Source organism: Carassius gibelio, chromosome A23 (assembly GCF_023724105.1).
Source record: "Carassius gibelio isolate Cgi1373 ecotype wild population from Czech Republic chromosome A23, carGib1.2-hapl.c, whole genome shotgun sequence".
In the NCBI taxonomy this organism is placed as follows: Eukaryota; Metazoa; Chordata; class Actinopteri; order Cypriniformes; family Cyprinidae; genus Carassius; species Carassius gibelio.
Window position 1 is genome coordinate 9,352,532 of NC_068393.1, and position 25,987 is coordinate 9,378,518.

At 35.7% G+C, this 25,987-nt stretch overlaps 1 protein-coding gene across 1 annotated transcript in view; it reads left to right on the forward strand.

The window, feature by feature from the left end:
* Window positions 1–1,258: 1,258 nt before the first annotated feature.
* Window positions 1,259–25,987, forward strand: part of LOC127945171 (contactin-3-like) — a 63,739-nt gene continuing 39,010 nt past the window's right edge. The window contains exons 1-5 of the mRNA XM_052541765.1: window positions 1,259–1,404; window positions 3,871–4,000; window positions 18,100–18,275; window positions 24,301–24,393; window positions 24,934–25,137. Of these exons, the coding sequence (XP_052397725.1) occupies window positions 1,350–1,404; window positions 3,871–4,000; window positions 18,100–18,275; window positions 24,301–24,393; window positions 24,934–25,137 (658 nt within the window). The 5' untranslated portion in view covers window positions 1,259–1,349. The remainder of the gene's footprint in view (window positions 1,405–3,870; window positions 4,001–18,099; window positions 18,276–24,300; window positions 24,394–24,933; window positions 25,138–25,987) is intronic.

Genomic DNA, 25,987 nt, shown 5'->3' on the forward strand with positions numbered 1-25,987 from the left:
GTTAGTGTTCTTGTGTTAAGAGTCTTTGTTTATCGTGTCAACCTAGTCTTGTTAAGTCATTTAGTCTCTGCCCTAGTTGTTGTTTTCCCCCTTGTGGGTTTTGTTTTCCCCTTTTTGTTGATAATAAACCCTGTGTGTTGTGATTCCTGTCTGCGCTTGAGTTCGTCCTTACCCTCCACGTGTCATTTTAATGTACTAAAACAGTCATATTAAAAGATCAAATGGAAATATAAACCATACTGTATATTTATACTAAATAAAGGTAAACAGATGAGCCCTGAGCTAAACTGCAGAAATATGAAAAATACTCTTTATGTTCATATTGTGGGTTATCTGCTTGTCTATACATAGTTGCCAGGTTCCACAGACAGAATTTAGCTCAAGCCAGTACTAGGATTTGGTTAAAGTAGGATATTTCAGCAGTTTTTATAAAAATGGCTAAAAAAAAAAAAAAAAACACTACTGGTGTGAAACTTGACACAAAACAATGGCACTAACATATATTTCTGATATATCAGTGCAAGTTATTTTCAGTTGAAGTAGCTAAAATATGCATTTTAAACTGGGACTAAATGTCATCCAATGTCATTGTTTTAGGCCTAGTTTCACAGACGGGGCTTAGATTAAGCCATGATTAAATCTTAATTAAATTTGGACATTTAAATAGTTTTAATTTTTATTATTATTAATTAATTATTTTTTTATGTACCTTAGGGGGGGAAATATTATTGGTGTGCCTACAAATCAGTAGCAAATTGCTTTTAGTTACACCTCAAACATGCATTTTACTTTGGGCTTGTGAAACCGGGCATTAATATATTAATATATTAAGACACATTAAGCTAAAAAAAATGTTTTATGTGTGTTCATGTTGTTTATATGGGTTTTTACTCATTGTTTATATGGGTGATTTTAAGTGAAAAGCATTCACATGCAGATTTTTGCAGTTGTTGGTTATGCTTTTTTTATTGTTGAAATCTCCAGCCGATCAATATCAATTTGCATCATGGAAAAGAGTATCGTTCTGAATGCAAGTGATCTCACTCGTGATCTTTTATGCCACATTAGCTTCATTAGCGCTGTAATAATTTTTCTCCATAATGTATATTGTAAGCACACAGCAGCCACCGCTCATTACCTTGTGTCTTTCTTTTGCATAAAAACTAATTGTTAAGAGTTAATTGAGAAAAATAGACTGGACTACCAATAACGAAGTATTTCTAATTTCTTATAATTTGGTCCTCCAGGTCACGTGGTTTTCTCAAGAGGAAGAGAGAGGAAGAGAAAGAGAGCAGCCGTTCATTTACGGCACACTGGATTCAAGTAGCACTCGCCCCTGGCAGCTGAAGATGATGTTACTATGGAAACAGTTTTTGCTGCTATCAATCATGGAATATCTTGCAGGTAAAATGAATTGGTAATTCCTTCCCTCTGTGGCTCTTGTGGTGTATTCACAACTATGTCTCTATCAACTTTAACTTAATCTTTTCTAAGGTAGACTATAGCAGTGTTCTGTAGCTCAGAGTTAAAAAAAAAAAAAAATCTGACTGCACATATATGATAAGTACTCCCCCAAAAAACATACCCTTGATTAATGAAGCATTATGTACTGTATGTTTTCAACCTGTCTGGTCATTTATTGTTTTTGTGTGAATCCATGGCAGACAGGAACAAATGTGCAGCATTTATTGCTACCAGTCTATATCTTGATTATAAACGGAAGACAGTAATAGTCTCTGACGTACAGAATCAGGCTTACAGGAACAGGACGTGTTTCGGACCTGGTGAAGGGGGTTTCAATTAAGCTGTGCAGTCGTTTTGATAATGAATTGAGTTGTGTTTTGGAGGCTTCGATACAATGTGTCCTCCAAGGAAATTGAACTAGTATGTCACAGTTTATGGCTCCACTTCCTACAGATGTCGGAGGGGAAATTATTTCTCTCAATATGAATTCACTGGGAATAGTCTGATTTATATATGTATACTAAACTACCCCCAGAGCTCCATCTCTTAAAGGCAAAGGTCACCTAAAAGTGATGCTTCTGTCATCTTATACTCACCCTCATGTTGATTCATATCTATGGCTTTCTTTCACCGAAGAACAAAAGAAGATGTTTTGAATCTTTTTTTACTGATTGCTCTTTTCCATGAGTCCCCGCTGAGGCTTTCAAGCTCCAAACAGGATGCAAAAGCAGCATAAAGTGGTCTGTACAACATGTGTGCTGTATTTCAGGTCTTCTGAAGCCATATGATAGCTTTGAGTGAGGAACAGATTGCAATTTGAGTCATTCTTCACCTCCTGTGAGCTGTTAATGGCTGTGACGGGATCACTGAGTCTGTGAGTTGAACTCAAGGACCAGTTTGATTTGTGAATGAATCATTCAGACTGGTTTTGTGAACTGAATGAACTGATTCATGAAAAAAAAAATTCCAACTCCATTTTTTTTATTAGGGGTGAAAAGTGCATGTTTCATCATGATATGATCTAAAACAGGTTCTCTGAGAAAAAAGAAAAAAAAAAAGATGACAGAAGCATGCTGCAATCTGATTGCGATTTGATTTGATTTAGGGATCTACGTCTGATATACATATGATATCTTATTTTTTTTAAATGGCTTTTAAGAATGTTTAAATGTATATTAAAATGTTATTGTTGTTTTACCTCTTCCTTTCCTCTCCGTTTACAAAACAACATTTTACAATTACATTCAGTTCGCAATTCTTCCCTTTGCGCCACCTGGCGGTAGTTTCACGAATGATTTTAACACACGACTGACTTGCAGTTAGCCACGGCGTTATTACACATTCTGGTTGTCTACCTACTGTTTTCATATTACAAAATTACAACTCGAAAATACATAAATTTTACATGAACATTTAATTAAAATTTCTGAAAATGTTAAATCCTGTATCCTAATTAAGACATCCGTAAAAAAAACAAAAAAAACACGTAGTAATAGTTTTTAATTAATAGTTATTAATTAAGAGAACAAATAATATAAAAAAAAATTAAAAAATAAATCACAAATGATACTGTCAGTCTGATAACAGCTCATAACTAAAGAAGATCATTAAAGACAGTTTTTGTTGATTTCCGCTGTATGCCCAAATAGAATTTTCTTTTGTTCATGTCAAATAAGCTGAATTCAAAGCTTAAGTGTGTCTTTTTTGTTTTTTTACTAGTGTAAGTATAACATAAAGGAATTGCAAAAACTATTAATTGCAAACAGGTTTTTTTAAAGTCTGCATGAAACGGAGATTGCAATAATCTTTTCTTCTTTATTGTTATGTATATCCAATGAAACAGCTTTTTGAAGATTTTTTTAGGCTTGATTTTGTCCACTGGGAATTAATTGGTTCGTTGTTGTCCTCTCAATGGTGCACATGTCATCAGAGAATAGAGGAGGAGGTGAAGTTTTTGATGAAATGTAAAAAAAAAAAAAAGTGGAATACAAAAATAAATGGTTTATAATAAACCCTGTAATTTTCCTTAACAATAAGACTTGTCAATCTTGAATTCATGGCGACTTTAAACCCATCAGGCTTTTGTTAGACAAAATATTCTTGCCACTAAACTCACAGCATTGCTTGAGTCAATGTCACTCTCTCCAGCTGCCTAGGAAACTCAGACAAACAGATCAGTGTTTTAATAGTGTCACAAAGCTATAGTGTATCTTTTGAAGGAATAAACCTTCAGTTTGACTTATATGTAATTGTCTCTACTTATTAAAAGAACAGGTATGGTGCTGTTCTTTATTTACAATTCCATTAAGTTTTAAAAGTAAAATAATAATGGATAAATGACACACTGCAGCTTAAACTTTGCATTAAGATATAAATATGTAATTGTATTCTGTCGTTTGCTCTCAGAGTGTGTGGATTATAAGTCTTTCAATGGGCCGAAATGGCGAATGGAGCCCAGCGATCTGACAGTGGGCTCACTGGAGGAAGAGGCTACATTGACCTGTGACGCAAAGGGCATTCCTCCCCCTCAGTACAGGTACATTTGCATTTTCTGCTTCAGTTTTCTCACTTTTTAATCTAGTGAGCTTTGTAATGCTTTCAGAGGGACTTACAAATAGTGTTTGTTTGCTGTTTTTAATATTGCTAACAAGTCCATGCTCTAATAAACATAAAAATACACAACATCTTCAAATATTTTGTAGAGTATCACATTTTAGTAGTTTTATTAGTTGTGTGTCATTACTTTTAGATTTTTAATTACACATTTTTTTGTAGTTTATTTTTTTAAATCTCTATGCCCTCCATGTTCTGTGGACATTTTTTAATGGCGCTTAATAAATCACATAGATGCTGCTGCAGATTTTGGCCGAATGAAGGTATGTGGGAAAAAAATAAGTAGAATAAATGCTGCCTACCATTTGGAATGGTCTTTGCATCTAAAGCGTGCTTGTAATGCCTTAACGCTGCCAACTTAGGAAGCTCACAAAGATTTGGGACATTTTTCGTCCTCTCAGTAATTTGAATGATTCTGCAACACCAATCATGCATGACGTTATGTTTATTCATGCAGTACTGTATGATATTATTAGAATTTAATGACCAAGATGTACAAAAATTGCAACTTTTACTCCGTCTTAATGGTGAGAGTTGCCGGTGACAACAAAATTATCTTTCTTTTTGGTATTTTCAACAGTCCATTAATTTTTGCTGTATGTTCCAACTAGATATATGCCGGGGTGCAGTGTGTCACATTTTGACATCTGCATTATCTGATGGCATTGGTTAGTCAGGAATGTTCCTGTAATTTAATGGATTATGGATTTTACATCACGAGGCTGTATCTCATAATGTCTTCCTGGGCAACAGAAGAGCCATAAAACTGCAATATTTATACCAGCTTCACACTGGCAGTGCTCAGTGAATGCATTGACACATGCATATCAATTAAACATGTGGCATGTTATGCGCCATGCATCATTCTATTTAAATCAACCTAGATCTCATAAATGCAAAGTGTACATCTTTTATTCAAAAGTCTATGCTTACTGTTTGCAGTTTGTTTCTGAAAGTCGGAAAATAGCTGATCAGAAATGCTCTTTCGCTTAGAGAATTTCTTATGCCCTTCTCAACACTGACAGTGTTTTTGAGGTCACCAGGTCACTGTGCTGCTGGGCGCTAGCCTCTTCGAAAGCACACATGATGCAATAAGATTCCAGTGACAAGCTATTTTTTTTGTCCATACCAGACATGACACGGCTAGAAGACGCAAAATTAATCACAGTCAGTCAGGAGAGCATGTGGTGGGCTCTCTCTGCAAGCACATTGTTGTCTCACAATTGCAACAATATGGAAAATTACATAATTAAATGAATAAAACTTAAAAATATGTACACAGTAATTTATTTTCAATATATGTGATAAATTATCTTTTTGTTTTTTTTTACTTTCATTATGGCTATAAAAGTCAAGCACAATGATATCCAAACTAAAATTAAATGATTTTAATATTATATAAAATGCAATCAGCTGTCAGCTATGATGGAGCAGAAATAGAAAGCAATCCAAAAACAGTTTGTAGCTTGTCACATATAGCCAACTTGGCTGATTAGGCTTTTTATCATGCCTTGTGGTGTCACGTGTCCCGCTAGGACTTTGTCTAAATAAAATCTCACAAATTAAAAGTATCGTAAGTAAAACAATTAAGTAATTCTTCTTTTTTTTTTTTTTTTTTAATGAATCAGTTTGTTTTACAGCTTAAAGAATCATTGAAAGCATTTATTTTTTCAATAAATTAGCATTTCTCCTTTATTGCTTAAAAGTACTTAAAGAATTATTAATGAAACTGTTAAGGAAATCTCACACAAGACAGATCACATGATCTCCACTGACTCTGCTCCAGTTGCACACTACTCATTTGCATAAAGCGAAACGTCTCAGTTTCGTTGAATTGCAGCCAAGTCTCAATCACTCATTTCCCCAGAAAACGGCAACTCTTATTGAAAATCATTGACTTCGTCTCTCTTTCTTGCTGCAGATTGCTGTGTATGACATTGCAGTGTTTTATACTAGGCCCTGTTTACACCTGGCTTTAAGTTGTGTTTTTGTCGAGGCAACAAATCTAAATACAGCTGTAAAGCGTAAGTTTGATTTGAAGGTGAACCAATGTAAAAAGCCCACCCAGGCTCATTGGAAATACGGCATCTACCTACATTTCTGCAAAACTCGCACCTATACATACGATACACTGCAGTCACTGGTTGAAATGAACACTAGAGGCAGTAAAACAATTTTCACACAATTATGATTTAAAGGGCCAGAGTTTCGATTAAGAAAGCCTGTTTTTAACATACTGTAATGCCTTGTACGATATTATGTTAGCAGTTCAAAACAATTTGAATTTGAACATGCTGCCAGAATAGAAAACTGATACTTGTGTAGTGTCATATATACAGTTTCATATGTATGGGTTTTGTAACTCGGTAGCTCACATAGCTCACGCAATACGGCATTGCAGTTGTGAGGTGAAGTGCTCAGGTGCAAATCCTGTGAAACTACTATTCGACCAAACAGCTCAAGCCTGCATATAACTTTTGCATTTTTAACACTATCAGGTAGGTTTAGGGTTGGGTTTGGTTTGGTGAAGGAATTTCTTTTATTTTCCAACATGATAATAACACGTAATAAAAACAGCAAAACACGCCTGTACCAACATAACAATGTGTCATAGTCACATATCGAATATACGTTTTTGCTCCTCTCACAAGACATTTAATTGAAACTGTGGCGAAATGTGTAGTAAGTCAATATTGATGTTGGAGTAACTAGCACCTATTTCCAATGAGTTTTGGTTGCACAATGTTCTTTTACCTTTCCTGATTCTAACACAAACCCACGGCATTCGGCATGGTTTTGCAGCTATCAGAGCAGAAATGAAAGTTGCTTCAAGCTTATTTCACAATATTAGATTGAGAGATCAGAACAAGTCCATACACACACCTGCCCCTCAAAGAAATCAGGAAAGTGGACGAAAGAGACTGCTGAAAACACCAGGGATAAACGGGAAAGTGTCTCCCACATCTACTTGTGATCCAATCGATCAAAACACATCTTAATACCAGGTGTTAACAGGGAATTAGGCACAGACATTGTAAAGATGCAACACTCTAATCACCATCCAGAATGGTTGCTGTGCTCATCTTAGTTCAGGAACAGATTTCCTCCCCTGATTGAAAGCACATGGGTGATGGCCTTACTGTAGTCTTTATAGGCCTGTGCATTCCTCGTTTTCTTCTAATCATCTTTTTGCTCTTTCTCTTGCTGTGCCGCACGTCACGCAGAGTGGTGCCTGAGCCTTAACCTGCATACCTCTCTTGATGTGCAAATAGGGCTGAAGCACTTCTTCTCTGGCTCCTTCCTGCTATAGAGAGAAGCTGAGTTGACAGCTCTCTAGAATAAATTGCCCGGCTACAACTGAGGTTCATAAGAACTGAAGGTAGATGCACTTTTAAATTTGCTCCCCTAACTGTCAAAATATAATTTTTATCACCCAAGTTTCCTGGCACCCTGGCAAAATAAAAATAAAAAAATAATAATAATAATAATAATAATAATATATATATATATATATATATATATATATATATATATATATATATATATATATATATATATATATATATATGAAGCAACTCCAAAGAATAAAGATTTGACAAACTCCACAAATCTCAGTGCTTACTGGCAGCATGGGATATCAATGATGAATTGCCAAAAAGACTCAATTGAATCCGTATAAATTATCCAGTGAAGGGTGATTGCGGACAAAAATATCTTTTTGAAGTGAGTCAGTCTGCAGAGTTTAAATGAAGCATGTGCTAAAATGATTTGTGCAAGGGACAAGGTAATTGCTTGAAAGAATACATCAGACACTGAATTCAAAACATCCAGTCTTTCAGAGTTATATTAGAAATCCCAAACTCCTGTCCTGCTGCGGCTTGCATGAGAAATGAGTTTCCTTAATAGATGCATCCTTTCTTAGTGAACACAAATACAGATCAAAATGATGGTTTCGACTTCAAGCATGAATAACAAAAGTCCTTGTGCACCATTTTGGCAGACTTCTTATGTTTTGTGAATACTAGGGCTTGGTGTCTTGGTACTAAAAACAGTCTTCATGCTGTATATGCATTAGAGGAGCCATAAGTTCAGCCAAACAGCATAGGTGTAATTTCGAAACATTGGAATATTTTCCTAAGTGTTCTTTGTGGTTCATTGGTGGTGGAAAATGACAACGATGCTTTTGCTTGCACAAAAACATGCACCCTCTTTTATATTGCTTATTTGTGACCACAAATTAGTCCAGTGAAATTGAAAAACGAAACGCAAACAAAATTTCTGATATACATCCACTGACAAACAGCAGCAAATTCTGTTTATTTGGATGGGTTATAACTTGGATCCCAAATTCATACTTAAAGCTTTAACAGCCAAAGCGAAAATGTATGTAATTCTACAGTATCTTCTGAAAGCATGTTCAGGATGATAACTTTAAAGTTTAATAATAAATAAAACTTCTAGGAGAATGGGAAAGTCCACATCGTAGCGTTATCATGATAAAATCGTTAAAATATCTTTTTGATATCTGGCGTCTTTTTTGAAGCTGCCAGTGTGTTTTACATTATAATCCTATGGAATAAACCGTGTTTTTAAAAAAGTCCTAAGCGCTTTTTAAAACGCCACCGCCGGAGTCTTTTTCTGCAGCTCAGAGCATCTTTTCAAGTTGAAAAAATGTCAACTTTTTTCAATCTTTTTGACAGCTGACCAATGACAAGTGAGTGGCAAGTTTTAAATTAAGAATCATTATATTTAATTCATACACTGAAGACTATGCAGTGTTTTATTTTTACATTAGATTTTTCTGTTGCTGTAATATTTCATACCATGTTAAATAAACCTTAAACCCGGCCGAGTGAATGCAGTTAATTTTTATGTGCTCGGTTTTTTTTTTTTTTGGGGGGGGGGGGGGGTTTAACCGTTTTGAAGCATTGAGAGTGTCTGGCCTGCATTGTTGTCCCATGTGTGTATGTGTGTATGTGCGTGTGTGTGTGTGTGTGTGTGTGTGTGTGTGAAAGCAGAGATTACTCCCCTGAAACACACGATGCCCTGCCACAGCCAGAGACTGGTCTCCAGGGCAGTCCACAGGTGTTGAAGATCTGAGCACCATGAGGAGAGCAGACAAATGAGCAGATGAGCCTGGTGCTTTGGATCCCACACCAGCAGTCATATCAATGATGTCACTCCCCCATACAAAATTGATATGAACAGCACAGGGTCGATTCAAGTTCAGTCTTAGCCACACTGGAGACTTGGCACTTTCCAGACAAGCTCTGAGGCGAACGTAACCCCACTTCACACCTCCCTTCACTTTTTCTCTGTTTTCTCCTGCCATCACTGCCTGTGCGGATGTGTCACTTATTTACCGCTGTGTGTCAAGTGCCCTTGTTCGGGCCTCACTTGCCTCACTACTATTTTTAACCAACTGAAAACTGCTTATTGACATTGGAACGTTTCTTATTTGCATTGCTCATGAAGACCTCACATTAGAAGCAGATGATGATTTGAGTAGAGCGAGAAAGCTATTACATTCTGAGATGTCAAGAGCATTTTGTTTTTGGCCCTTACACTGATCCCTGCTATGCACATGACATTTACAGCTGCTCTTAGAGATAAACATGCTAAAAAGAAAAGATAATACATATACATGGGTGAAAACAGTAAGAGGCTGTGACTGGAACCAATGCATTGAGTCGAGTGATATTCCATCATATTTGCTCATTTATGGATGTATGGTTAACCTGTTGTGCCATCGGCCAAAGCCACGCTTGACAGCAAATAGGCATTCTTAAGAATAAATTTATGAATTTCACAGCGTGGGTGGTGAAAACCAGATCATTGCCTTCCTTGTCTGTCATTCTACCTCTAAACTGCGCATTTTCAGGGTTCCCACGCATCCTGAAAAAAACCTGTACAATTTTCCAGTCCAGGAAAAAAATATGGAAAATGAGTAAAAATGTAAAATATCCTGGAAAAATCCTTGTTATCCTGGAAAATTATATATTTTTTTAAATAATTGTTTTCCTTTAGCCAAGAAGAACAGTATATGTCCCAAAACAATTAATGTAAGAAATATTTGAATGGCCATAAATCGTATTTTTTCTCCAAATGTGCATTTAGAAACCAGTTCCTTTGTTTTATTTCAGCCAATCTCTGTTCCAGACTTGCACACAAACTGTATTGCAAGCATTTTCCAAAATGTTATTTGTGTGGAAAAATTACAAAGTCTGTAAATGGCCAGAGATGTTGAAGATGCTCACAAAGAGGGGAAAATACTATATCAGACAGAGCAGCTGACTTGGCTCACTTAACTGGTGCGATCAGCTCGCTTTTTTCTTATCAGTGCGAAAGACACTAAAAATTATCTTTCGATTTTGGTCACACAGTTAAGTGTTATACATCATTTGAAACTGTTAAGTGTATACTTATTTTTGTTAACACTCAAAATAACAACAACATTTTGTCCTTTTATAAAGTAAAGAAAACAAACAGGGTGAGCTTTTTGACTTCTCAGTCTCCTTGAATAACTTCTTTCTGAAATACGTCACTGAAATGAACTGAAACTCAGCGAATACTCAACAAACAGGCATGAGAGATGTATCTATAGAGAAATGTCTGCTTTAAAATTAAGTCATGTTGAAAACAAATATTCTTTAAGTAATCTGTATGAAGCCAACCTAAGGTCCAGTCCTTCCCGTCTGAGCTCATTATCTTTAATGTGATCACGTCAACGCACATCGCGCTATTCTTACGGTTATCATCCACATGAGACTCGCAAATATGTAAATACCCATGTCACTTCAATAAACAAAGAACCGAGATTCACCAAGTTCATCTACTGTTCTGTATTGTACTGTACTGTTCTGGAAGAAGATGTGCTGAGAGGAATAAGCCAGATTGTACTTCAAAAGAAGAGTACGATGCAACGCATGGCTTGAGCAGCAGAAGAGATAATATCTGCTGAGTAAGTCATATTCGTATTTGCATCAGTTAACTTGTTATTGTGACCAACTTGGACACATTTACTAGTTGGGTTTTTCCAAACTATAAATCCAAACTAAAATTTTTGAAATCACGTGAAATATTTTGTTTTATAATAGGCACATTGTATCTATATTTTGTACGACGCGAGGATGTATTTATGCTGTATATAATATAACACAATATGATATAAAAGTAAAAAGAATGTTTACACTGTAACTTGATGAATGTTATAGTCTAAGAACATTTAGATCAGTGTTTATTATTACACTTTTTATTTATTACACTACTCCCACAAATAGTTTAACGTGCTAAACATTAATTCATTTCTCAGACATAAGTGTCATTTTTTACAATAGTACAAAGCATTCGAGAGACTATTACTATATATATATATATATATATATATATATATATATATATATATATATATATATATATATATATATATATATATATATACATATATTAGAGGTGGGCATAGATTAATTTTTTTAATCTAGATTAATCTCACTGTGATCTTGAAATTCATCTAGATTCATCTAGATTCATCTAGATTAAAATGGCTCATTCGAATTCTGCCGAAGGCATTCAGAATATGTGTTACCCAAAATAAAATTGACAAACAGTAAGTCTTTGAGGAGGGGTTTATCAAGCTAGATGGTGCATTGGAAAAGGGGCTCATCTCCTGTTTCCAAAATGTATCACAAAGTGCTTGAAAAATCTGTAAACTAATTCCACATTGCACAAGGTGCAATCAACCTAACACCTGTTTCACACCAATGTTTAAGTTTTTTTTTTTTTCAAGTTTGTAGGTGTCAAGGTACAGAAACTAAATAATTAAATGTAAAAAAGCACTGGATAGTCTTCAATGTAAAAATGAAATACAATCAAACCTACATTTATTCAGACACCTTCAACATTTCTCACATTATTACAGTTTTGCTATATATATCAAAAAGTACATCTTGTTTCTGAATAATTTTTGGTTTGACTGTTAAAACTACAAAGAAATTTGGTCAAGAGCAGTGAGTGATTTTCATTTTCATTTTCTTGGATTAACATTACAGCAGCCAGTAGCTAAATTAGACGCGGTCACTTTAAGAGACGATGAACGCATCCAATATAATACACATCCCATTCTTTTCCTCAACTGTTTACTTTCACTTAAGAAATAACGTACAATTTTTTCGAGCATAATTTCCAAGGTGGATATTTTGACATATCTTGTATGTAATTGTCGGCACAAGAGCAAAAATAAGCAAATTCGATGTTCTAGTGTTTTGAGACGCCTTTCTCTGCACGAGCCCTGAACACCAGAACACTGTGGTGTTGATTTGGGCTCTTTCACATTTTTTTGTTTGTTCAAACTGCGATTTGCATTTGTTCGTTCGGGTGCAGGAGGAACTTCGAGGTGAACTTCGCAGAAGAGAGCTCGGTTCAGTGTCGCTGTCCGTGATACTCTCTCTCTCTCGTGCGCACCTAACGGCACGCGCTACTATGTTCAGCTTTTCCGCGTCTAGTTTTTGGATGCTTTAATGTTTAAATCGACAAGCGGCAAGGCTTAACAACAAGTGAGAAAGATAAGCTTTCGTGACGATGCGCAGCAGTTGCCCGTCAACTGTCCTGAGCATCTTTTTAGGCTTTCCTTTTATCAGTCAGTTATATAAAATATCAAGTTGAAAGTCATCATAGCTTGCTTAGTATAGACCCAGCTCCCAACTTTGAGAATAGTTTAACAGCGATATTTTTTTTATTGCCCGATAAGAGTCTCGCGTTAACCCAGCACGTTAACGGTGATAACGGCCCACCAGGAATATATATATATATATATATATATATATATATATATATATATATATATATATATATATATATATATATATATATATATATATATATATATAATTCTCCTGATATCAGCATGCTCACAGATGTTTTTTTCTTCTTCTTCTTAAAACAAGCTCCTACTACTGAATTGACTACTGAAAGAAGCAGCAAACACTGGAAATATCAGCAATGGTTTACGTGTTTTACTTGTTGAACAGAATCTGTTTCCTGGAATGACACAAAGTCTGTTGACGTCTCTGTGTAATGAGTGTGCTCAGTAGTGTGTCTTTGACCTTCACTGTGTTTATTTTGATTATACTGTGTTGTAAATAAAGAATAAAGAAAAATGATCTAAACTCCCATTATTTTACTCTCTTCGCATTCTTTCTTACCTGCCTCAGTCACATTTACACTGATGGGCCATTAGGGGAGGTGCCTTTTGTGTTTTAGGATGTGTATCACTACATTTTCATTGCCACTGACACTCCCTCACATACGGCCTTTCTAACACAAAATAAAAATCAATATATTGTTTTCTGTGATTGAATGAGCTTGATGATTTTCACTTCATTTTTAAATAATGGGTTTTACAGGGGGGGAGTTGTGGCCTAATGGTTAGCGACTCGGACTCGCAATCAAAGGGTTGTGAGTTTGAGTCTCGGGCTGGCAGGAATTGTAGGTGGGGGGAGGGCATGAACAGTGCTCTCTCCACCCTCATTACAACGCCTTAGGTGCCCTTGAGCAAGGCATCGAACCCCCAACTGCTCCCCGGGCGATGCAGCATAAATGGCTGCCCACTGCTCTGGGTGTGTGTTCACAGTGTGTGTGTGGGTTCACTGCTTTGTGTGTGTGTGCACTTCAGATGGGTTAAATGCAGAGCACGAATTTTGAGTATGGGTCACCATACTTGTCTGAATGTCATGTCACTTCACGTCACGTCACGTCACGTCACTACAGCCTTGTTTCAGCTACATTTTTTCCCAAAACTTACTAACCAAGCATAATCTTTTTTTTTTCTTTTTTTTTTTAAACATTTACATATTTTGATGTTGATACAGAACTTATTTGGCAGTTTCATGCTTTAACCCAAGATATATTAACAAATAAAGATGCCCCCCAAAAAAACTCTTGCTGTAGGTCAAGACAGAACAAAGAGCATTTTAAAACTTTATCATTGAAAATGTTTCCACAAGCATTATCCATATTGATTTCCTCTGAAATACAGTTCTTTAAAAGAACAAGAACAATAGCATATTCTTTAACTGGTCATTTAAAGTTTGAAGAAATTTGGTGATAACAAATATCCATGCACTCAGAAATAAAGGTACAAAAGCTGTCATTGGGCCGGGACCTTTTTTGAAAAGGTACACCTTTGTACCTATTAAGTTCTGATATGTACCTTTAAGGCACCAAAAAGGACCCTTTAGGTACAAAAATGTACCTTTGAAAAGGTACCATCCCAGTGACCGCTTTTGTACCCTTATTTCAGAGAGTGTTCATTAACCATTTGCCCAAGTATGATAGAATAAAGATTTGTTTTTAAATCATATGTCCTTGTTATTCCATGCGAAATAACTGAGGAATGAAACGTGTTTATATGCTAGCAGGCCTGTTTAACAGGAATTTTGTCATCAGAAAAATTACATTTCAACAAAAAGTCTATGCCTCCAAAAGTATTGAATATTTAATTAGGGAATACAGTCCAAGGACTTTCTCTGTTCTTCATATACTCTATTAACCATATAATATGTCACCATGAAAGCGTGTTTTTCTCAAAATAAAGTTCTCATCTCGATCTCCAATAATCTTAGCAAGCACATCTAGTGATAATGACGTATATATAGCTCCGCCTTTGACAATAATACCCTCCCAAATATTGAGATATCCCTCATTAACCACAAATTAATTTTCTTCTTTGTTTTCTAAAAAAATTAAAATTGAACTGACACCTGTTTGTTTGTTTGTTTGTTCATTTGATTATTTTACAAATTACTACACCTAGATATGTTAATTCATGTTTTACTGGAATAACTCTGTATTGCTGTCTTTAATAGGAAACAATACAGATTAATATAAATTTATTTTAAGGCCTGAAACACCAGTGAATTCCTTAATATATCTAATTATTTTTTTGGTACTTAAAAAAAAAAAAAAACTGCAGTGTAATTAGAAAACTGTGTAATACATACAGAAATCCTATGTATTTTACAGAGCAGAGGTTATGTTCTGTTTTGTCTCATCTAGAATATTTTTGACTATGCCATTAAAAATAATTTACACCTAAAGCATATATTACATTATCCCTTAATCAAGTTTATTTTAAAAGGATGTGATAATTTGATAACCAAGAAACGGCTAAAGAAACATCTCTTCTGTCTACACTTGACCCTCTAACATAATAACTATTTATTCTATTTCTATCTACTCGTTTTCATTTTATTAAAAAAAGTAACCCTCTAACACCATCTACTTTTTATCTACTTGTTCTAACTTTTTAATTATTATGAGAAACAAATAACTTGACCCTCTAACACTAGCTGTGTCTATTTTCTCTTTTCTATCAACTTTATTTAATTTTTACTTGTTATAAAAAAAAGAAGGAAAAAAAAAACATTGTGTGCGTTAGACTAACCGGGACTTGACAACACTTTCCGTATATATTGTTGCTCATTTGTTGGTTTTTATTGCTTCTATTGTCCTCATTTGTAAGTCACTTTGGATAAAAGAGTCTGCTAAATGAAAATGTAAATAATGTAAAAAATTCACTTAAAAACTGTTTTCTTCCAGTACAGCTATAAACAGGAGGAACTTCACTGATGCCAAGCTACAGGTGTTGTTCTGTCTGGTACAGTGGTACAGCATTATTGTGGTCACAGTTCTGTCCCAGCATCATAGGAACAACTGCTCTGGGACAGTGATACAGGGAGGACATCATTTAACAACCTGTGAAGATAATTTAACTATAACAAAAGTCATGTATTACTATTATATTTAAATACTTGTTACATGTTTGAAATTGAAATTAAATCAGACTTAAGATAATATCTTGCCTTTCCTTACTGGCCTGAAACACTGACAACTCTCATTATCACCTTATTCCTGTTGGAATTTGAAAAATGATTCAGTTAATATCCAAAAATCGTATGCTTTGCATAAATAAGCACATCAGTCAAAATGAATACAATGTAAGTTATCTGGATAGATCAAAACAAATAATGAAATGAAATTACAGGCAACTGTCACTATAGCATGAGAAAACTCACCCTCAAAGTGACACTGTAACTCAAAACCTCTCCATCTTGCTGTTAGGAGTGACAGATGACTGCCTCACAATGTGATTTACATCGTTCACAGTAATCCGGGGGAGTTCTTTTAAAAAGCGAGTGTAAAATATCAGCTTCTCCCGCGATGTCTCCACAGTTAACACCAATAACAAAAATGCCTTTTGAATGAATGCTGTTCTCTATTACTTTCTATTCATCAAAGAATCCTGAAAAAAGTATCGCAGTTTCCAAAAAATATTTGGCAGCACAACTATTGCCAACATTATTAATTCTAATAATAAATCAGCATATTAGAATGATTTCTGGAGGATCATTTGACAGTTTAGAGTGGAGTAAAGGATAATGGAAATGTAGCAGTACATCACAGAAATTAATTACCTTTTAAAGTATATTCAAATGGAAACCATTATTTGATATTGTAAAAACATTTAGCAAGATTACAATTTTTTTCTGTGTTTTTGATTGAATAAATGTAGCCTTGATGAGCATAAGATACTTCTTTCAAAAACAAGTCTAACTGATCCAACGCTATCTCACGGCCAGTTCGTACCTATTTTATGAGGTGGCTTATTCGTACGAATTTGTACGACCTCAATCGTACGATTTTATACGATTTGTCTAAACCCCAGTGATGGTTAGGTTTAGGGGCGGGGTTAGGTGTAGGTCATTCGTACAAATTCATACGAATTGTGCAACTCGTAAAATACGAGTGTGGTCGTACGAATTCGTACGAATAAGCCACCTTGTGAAAAATGTACGAGAATAAATGTAGCCTTGATGAGCTTAAGATACTTCTTTAAAAAACAAGTCTTACTGATCCCAATCTTTCGTATATATATATATATATATATATATATATATATATATATATATATATATATATATATATATATATATATATATATATATAGGTTTGTTTGCCAGAATAAAAGTTAAAGAGAGTCTTGTGCTAGTGTGAATAATTTTTGATCACAAGTATGCATAACTTACTAAAAATACCACAAACGGTTAATGTTACCAGTCTTGTGGGATTAATCAATAACGGTGTTCTCAACCAGTGAAACTTTGGAGAGGCCTCAAGATTACTTTTAACATGAAAATAAACTAGCATTAACTAAACTAAAGCAACTACAAATCAAGACCTGGAAAGTCATGGAGCCATTGAATATTGTTGTGGACAATCGGGGGCCTTGATCACAACTCTAAGTTTTTGTATTTACACCTCTGTTCGCTTATTTGCATTCACTGCATGCTCATGTTCGTAAATTAGCACACAGCATCTGTTCCTGGGGTAGGCAGACACACAGTTGAACTATGGGAGTTCAGCCCAGCTGACACCCTGTCAGAGTGAATGACTAGTGAGGCCCCAGGATCCTTAAATGATCTTGTGCCCTTTGAAAATCTGTCCACATTAGCAGGTTGGCCTCTGAATTGAATTCTAGTGGTAAGGGCCTCAGGTGGGCTTGGGTCTTAGGTCTTGACGATAGGTGTAGATGAGGCATGAAAAAGAGAAATTGATGATACTCTCCGGCGCTAATCATTGCACAATGAAAAGGACAGCAAAAGAGCTGCAGGAAATCTTTCAACATAAAAAGCTGACATGACTTGCAATTTGCAAATAATTTTACCCTTATAATATGATGCATTTCCAAGTGAAACAGGATGTTCAATGAGATTTTTTTTTTTCAATGAGACAAACATTTACATAGGCAATCAGACTTTTCACATTTTGAAATGTTTCTTTTGTTATTGAAATGAATCAGGGATGGCGTGTAATACCAATCTGAATCTGCTTTGTAATGATTCATTGATATTCCACATGACATTTGTACACCCAAAACAAAATAAATTTCAAAGGTTATCTCGAAAAATCATTCAAAATCAGCATTGAGCTATGTGCACTATCATCTGTCTGTTTGTGTGTCTGTAGGTGGTCTCTGAATGGCACATTGATTAATCTCAGTAGCGATTCCCGTCGGTGGCTATCGGGAGGAAATTTGGTCATTAGGAGTCTGGACCGCGCCCAGGATGGAGGAATATACCAGTGTACTGCATTCAACCCACCGGTAGCAATTCTTAGCAGAAGAGCGAGCCTCCAGTTTGCATGTGAGTCCTTGATTGTAAGTTAGCCTGCTATAGTAGCACCTCAATCGCTCAATGCAGGGTGACAGGTGTTAGAGTTGATGCTGCCAATATTGGACTTATCTTAAAGAAGAGAGAAAATTAGTTATAAACACCTTAATGCAACTATAGGTGCATCTCAATAAATTATAATGTTGTGGAAAAGTTCATTTATTTCAGTAATTCAACTCAAATTGTGATACTCGTGTATTAAATAAATTCAGTGCACACAGATGGAAGACCCTCGGTGGGACGCCTACTTCGGTGGGACGTTTACTTTACTATATTACAATTAAATCCTAATCTAATCATGACAAACTATATATTGTTGGAAAGACTCCTAAATACATATTTTACCAATCTTATTATGTAGGAAAAGTAATAGATAAATTTATGGCAATACTGCACGTCAAAAAACATATATCATAACAGAAGTTTTGACTTTTGTCAAAAAAGTCTTTTTTGTTGCCTTTTTCTCTATCACACTTTAGAAATCATCAGAAATTATATATCACTTGAAAACTTAAAATCTCAAAATTCATCCTTTGAAACCAATTTTAAATTCAAACATTGCATTATCATGAAAATTGTACATCAAAATCATGTTACAAAATGTTTTCAGTCATGAATTATAAACATTTAGGTTTGGATCATGCACTTTCAAGTCTATGTTAAAAAATGTGAGTGACAGTTTAAGGTTAAGTCTTTGGTTCTTTTAATTGTGATGATTTTGACTCAACAAAAACCCACCAAGTCACTGTCTCATCAAATTAGAATGCCAATCAGGTAATCAACTCAAAACACCTGCAAAGGTTTCCTGAGCCTTCAAAATGGTCTCTCAGTCTGGTTCACTAGGCTACACAATCATGGGGAAGACTGCTGATCTGACAATCATTGACACCCTTCACAAGGAGGGTAAGCCACAAACATTCATTGCCAAAGAAGCTTGCTGTTCACAGAGTGCTGTATCCAAGCATGTTAACAGAAAGTTGAGTGGAAGGAAAAACTGTGGAAGAAAAAGATGCACAACCAACCGAGAGAATGAGGATTGTCAAGCAAACTGGATTCAAGAATTTAAGTGAACTTCACAAGGAATGGACTGAGCACCTGCCCACACTTCCAAAAGCACCAAAAGTTGGTTATGTCTATGTCCATGGTGTTGGTGTGCTTGACTGGCCAGCAAACTCTCCAGACCTGAACCCCGTAGAGAATCTATAGGGTATTGTCAAGAGAAAAATAAGAAACAAGAGACCAAAAAATGCAAATGAGCTGGAGGCCACTGTCAAAGAAACTTGGGCTTCCAGATCACCTCAACAGTGCCACAAACCGATCACATCCATGCCACGCTGAATTGAGGCAGTAATTAAAGTGAAAAGAGCTTCTACCAAGTATTGAATAGATGTACAGTAAATGAACATACTTTCCAGAAGACCAACAATACACAAAAAAATGTATATATATATATATATATATATATATATATATATTAGTGCTGTCAATCGATTAAAAAAAATTAACTAATTAATCGCACAATTTTTTAAAATTAATCGCGATTAATCGCAATTAAAAGACTGAAACTTTTTGGATATGTAAATGTAAAATGTAAATAATTAATGTAAACTCAAGACAAAGAAACTATTTAAATTCAAAATATGATTGTTTATTGGAATTTTTGTTTAACTTGTAACACAGATTTTCTCATGTAAACAACATACCTGCAATAAACCATCAATATCCTCCAAATTAACTGTTGGCTTGAAAGCCATATTTATTACAGAAATAAAAACACAGGCATGTAAGTACCATTTGAATTTCAAAACAATCAATGCCAATAAAAAACAAAAATGATTTCCATGTTGAATTCTAAGTGGACTGTAAAAATATTCCAAAGTATAGTCATTGCCAGTGCTTTAAGTGGGCCAGTATGCACTGGTACTCAGTACCGCCACTTCCAAATATAGCTCTTGAGCGTACCGCCACCTCTCCGTGCGCCCAGAACGTGCTTGTAGCGTACCGGTACGCCCATTTGGACATCTGTTTTAATAGAGGTTTTAATCTTTTACCTGCACTGCCGATTTTCAGAGCGCCCTTCACAATGCAAGCTTCCTAATTCATCCCACCCAGATCAGAAACTACATTACCCATTCACCCTTAAGTTATACAAGTGAATAGCGCATGTGTCGCTTTTCCCACTGTTAAGTGTCAACAACTCAACGTGGCCGGAGAAGGTGTGTGAAACTCGTTGTGAGTTATACTAAAGCAAAATCTTGAGTATTTATTGTCTGATAAACATTAAAAACTGTCTGCGGAGGTTGAGTCGTCCTGCAGCCCCCGCTGGCTGCTCATTGGCTGCAACATCTTTTTTCTAAGTTCTAAAAAAATACCGTAGACGGCAAGGCACAAATTTAGATATTCATTTATCTAATTAATCTATAGCCTATGCACAAAGACAATATGATCTTTTTGTCCCCTTTTTGTTTAAGGCTTGATGAAGAGAGAGAGCGCAAGTTGCTGCAGCTGCGAGGAGGACAGTGATGCACGCGCACAGGAGTGATTGACAGTTCGCGGCACTGTGTACAAAAAATACTCCGCTACACAATTATTTCGTTATTTTCATTTAAGCTTATTAACGTTAGCGTTACAGAAAGGTCTGATTTACGCACTATTACAGTCATTGTTTTTTTTTTTGTTTTTTTTTTTTAAACAATGACATTTGAGTTCATGATTTTAATGTTGCTGTTTCTTGTGGCAGACTGAATGAAGAGTAATGTTTCTTGTGGCAGACTGAAGAGTAATCCGGCAGAGTTTTATACTGAAACTTTCCGTCTAAAAGTCCTTCCTTGGTCTTATCCATATTTCTTTGCACGTTGAACACACATAGGCCACAAATGGAAATAAAAAAAAACTGCAACCGCGTTAATTGCGTTATTTTTTTTTAACGCGTTAAATATTTCAAATTAATCGAATGCGTTAACGCGCTAATTTTGACAGCACTAATATATATATATATATATATATTTATATATACATATATATATATATAGTTCTTGTGAAGTATTTAAATTTGTTGAGATTTGATTGAATTTGTGGGTTTTGTTAAATGTGAGCCAAAATCACCAAAATTGAAAGAACCAAAAAATACTTTAGTCTGTGCATTGAATTTATTTAATTTTATTTAAGGTTTTTTTTTGTGTGTGTGTGTGTGTGTATGTGTGTTTCTAAAGTGCATGCATAAATACTTTTACATTGAAGTACTTTCACTGCCCAAACAGTATATCCATATGTATATGTCCATATAAATTTCAGCATTTATCCAAAAAAGTATGTTTGAAATCAAGCTGATTATACAGACTGTTAGAAATTTCCTGTCCATGTCCTGTGCATAATTGTGTATCACTGTGTGCAAAAACTGTGATTTCTGTGCTAATGATGTTACTGAATGTAGCCACAAAACTAATGATGTTTCCTGACATCAGATAGCACACCGCTAATAATCATTAATGAAAATATTCAACAATGACTTTTCAATTCATTAATTAATCTGGTCTGCATGCTGTTCATGGACAGCCTCTATTAGTCACATCCTTTCACAGCAGTGAATAATGCATTTTAATGGATAAAACACATCTGAAAAATAGCAGAGGTCAGAGGGTAAGCAGTGCAGGAATATGCACAATACAAACAACCCAAAACATGAGGATGCATCATGTTTATTGTTACATTAAGTGCTTTAGACAAACTCTGTTAGCATATATTTTAATATGGTTTGCTCTGTCGAGTGCTTTGACAGATGCAAGTGCTGTTTAATGTATTTTCAGACCAGTGAACAGATTACATGTAGTCTCCCATGTACCTATACAGTATCCTGCTATAAAAATAGAGTAGTGGTTATAACAACAACAACAACAAAAATGTTTTGTCTATTTGAAAGTAATAGAAAAAGCACATTTGCATAACAACTGGTCTCGAGACTGTGCTTGAATAAGCCTATTGTCAAGATTGTTGAAGATGTGAACACCTAACTCTCTGAGGGGAGCTAGAGCCCCCTCTGCGACCTTCATGAAGACACAGGAAGAAAGGGACAACCTGAAGGGCAGGACTTTTTACTGATATGCACACCCCTTGAATGCGAACCACAGAAATGGTCCATGGCGCAGAAGAACTGACATATGAATGCATAGTGAAGTGAATTCTGCTTAGTTGATTCTTGCCTGGTGGAGGGACACCGGGCAAACTGAATCACATACCCGAGGCTGATGATCCGCAGAAGCCATCGATATGGGCTGGGCAGCGCTGACCAGGCGCCCAGAAACCATACAAGTGGGACCAGCTGAACCACAGTTATACCCGCAGTGGGGCAATGAGGTGGAACACAGGAGGGCTCTCAAAATTACTCAAAAACTAAATTCGAATTTTGTACTGAAATATTATCAAAATCCTTATTATATTCAAATAAATTGCCTGCACGTGGATGGCGAAAATTACATATTTCGGATGGTGTGCGGAAGGCCGAAGTATGCTTGACCTTTATCAGTGGCACACGAGATGACGATGACGATGTAAGTGTCATTGCATTATAAGGTTTATGTTAGCCTATCCAGTTGAAGCCACTAGAAAAAAAGAGAACATCAATGAGGAGAAGATCTTGTTTACATAAAAGCTGAAACCGAGCTGTTCACAGAGAATTATATATATACCCATGTTTTGGCTTCAGAATGACCTTGGAGGTATTGGGCCCTTTTTACACTTGTGTGTTTTCTTCTTAAAACGGCGACTACAATTTTGTTTTCACTGCATTTCAGAAATGTTCTCAGAACATGTTACATGACCATTCATGCAGGTACAACAATGAGCATGATGTTATTGTATACACGGTTGTCGAGTATAAGCAGAGCAAATGTGGGCGGCCATGCCTTCGTTTTCAAAAGTCAATGTTTTGGTGCATTATGCATTATGGTGACCCTTTTCATGGGGCCTTCTGCTTTTTTTTGGTTATCGCCTTTTCAACCAAATTTTGTGTCGCTTTTGGTAAACTTAAATGGATTGTGGATGAAAATGTGATTAATCTAGAGTTTGTTGGTGAGCATTGCCGGTTGACAAGACACATACACTTTCCACAATGTTATATCCATGACTTATACATATGTAATGTGGTGTCAAGAAAATCTTAATCAGCTTTTTCAGTATCCACTGAGACCTGGTGTTTTAACATAATTCATTGGTCCCATTGTTGGCCTGGAATTCAGATGTATGGTCCTTCACTTTGTTTGCATCGGATGACCCCTTGGAGCTTGCATTTTATCCTTTGTATACTGATAATAACCCACCAGCCACATGTAGGAGACACCTACGAATGGGCCAGGCAGATGAGTGACAAAATCAAGGAAAATCCAATGGCTCTGTTATGTTATGGGAGCCATTGTGCCGTCATGGTTCAGGTTCAGTTTGTCTCCTCAGAGGGAAGAATCACTGCAAGTCAAAAAATCTGTTCAGGGTTCACCTTTATCCAATGATGAACAATTTATATCCTGATGGGAACAGACTCTTCCAAGTTGACAGCGGCCACAACCATAGGACATGAGAGGCCGTTGAATGTTTGGATACACCAATGTTCACCATATCTCAACCCATTTTAACCCCTATTTGAACCAGTTGACCAAAATGGATTTTGGACAAATGTGATAGACAGCACTCTCCACCACCATTGTCAAAAAATATGTATGTAAGAAGTCTAACACTGACTGACATGTAATGAAATTGTTCAAGAACGTTACTATAAACTAGGAGTAAGTTATTAATTGTAATTGGAATACATTTTTGCTTTAAAAAATAAAAATGTTTAGTGTAGACTACATGCCATCACTAGATTTGTTTTCTTGTGTGGGATTTATATATTGAATAAAATACAGAAATGTTTACATGATAAAAGAAATAATCTCGGAGGTATTTTCATTTCATTTTCATGTCACTTCTGACTGCGTGTGTGTGTGTGTGTGTGTGTGTTCTACAGACTTAAATTTAAAAACTCAAACGAGAAGTGCTGTCTCCGTGCGAGAAGGCCAGGGGGTAGTTTTACTTTGTGGTACACCATCATATGCAGGAGGTAAGGCTTTTATAGTGTTACTTTTTTATAGTCTACTTTGATATAAATATGCTTTACATGTGTGAAATACAGAGCTCTGACTTATCAGTGTGCACCATTTACTGTTATCTGTTATTCTTGTCTAAAGAAAATCATTTTTAGAGACCATTGGATTCAAACATTTCAACACAATAAGTTGTTTTTTTGCACTTTGTGGCCTCTAAAACTGTGTAAAAATTGAAGGACTTAATGGCTTTTAAGTGTGCGGGTTCATTTCATTTGATCTTTGAGTCTATGCACCTATTGTTTTCCTTGACATTTTTCATAGTGTTTTATAAAGATGTGTTTAACACAGCTTAGGCTTCTAATTTCCCCAAGATAATTTTGGATACACCTGGGTCAGATTTCAGTAGTGCTATTGGGAAAGAAAAGTGTTATCGGTGTCCTAATGATTATACCAAAAAGAACAAAGAATTTCTCATTTAAGTTCCCAAGAGTGTTTGGCTAGCCTAGTTCATTTATTTTGAATTATATATGTTCTGTGCCCCGTCTTCTTTCCAGATCTCTCATTTGCATGGGTCTTTAATGAGTACCCTTACTTTGTTCAGCAAGACAATCGTCGCTTTGTCTCTCAGGAGACGGGAAACCTTTACATCGCCAAAGTCGAGCCCTCAGATGTGGGTAACTACACGTGCGTGGTGGTAAACCGCATCACTAAAGGCAAAGTCCTCAGCTCCCCGACCCCTCTGGTACTACGAACTGATGGTAAGTATCAACATTTTTTTCCAGTGGGCAATTTAGTAGGCACAAGCTTAATCATAACATCAGCACTAAAGGGTTTGTTTGACCTGTTGATGTAGTTAAGCATCAGGTTTGTTTGAACTGTGACAAGAGCACTCAGTCCCTCCATTGAAGCTGTGTGTACGGTATAATGTCCATGTCCAGAAAGGTAAGAAAAACATCATCAAAGTAGTCCATGTGACATCAGAGGGTCCGTTAGATTTTTTTTAAGCATTTAAAATACATTTTGGTATGAAAATAGCAAAAACTCCGACTTTATTCATCATTGTCTTCTCTTCCGATAAAATCATGAATAACTGGCATCACTGATTCAGTCGACATTAACACGGGACACAAATAATAACTGCTGAAATATTCAGGTAATGTTTCTCAGGTCAGTCAAAACACTCATGGTACGCACAGTGCGTACAGCCGTACACCTGCAGGCGCAACTCCATTAACATGTGATATGATTTGAAAAACATAACTAAACTAAACTAAATATCAGTCATTCAAGCATTTATATAGTTGATATATCTCTGTCTTTGTATTTGGAATTCAAATATGACACTAATTTATTTTGCTTAGAAACTGAACACTGAAACACTGAAAACACTTTCTCTGGTGTCAACTTGACAGCATGTTAACCATGCAAACACTTCTTTTAAAATAGTGTAAATTAGTTTAGTTTTTTTAAGTCAAAGCTTCATAGACAACCCTGCTTACTCTCGAAGAGATGCTTTCACAGTCATAAATATACTTTGCCTTATACGAAGTAAACATAAACAATGGCTGGATAAAATATTTACCAACACTGTAAAACTTGAGCAAACCA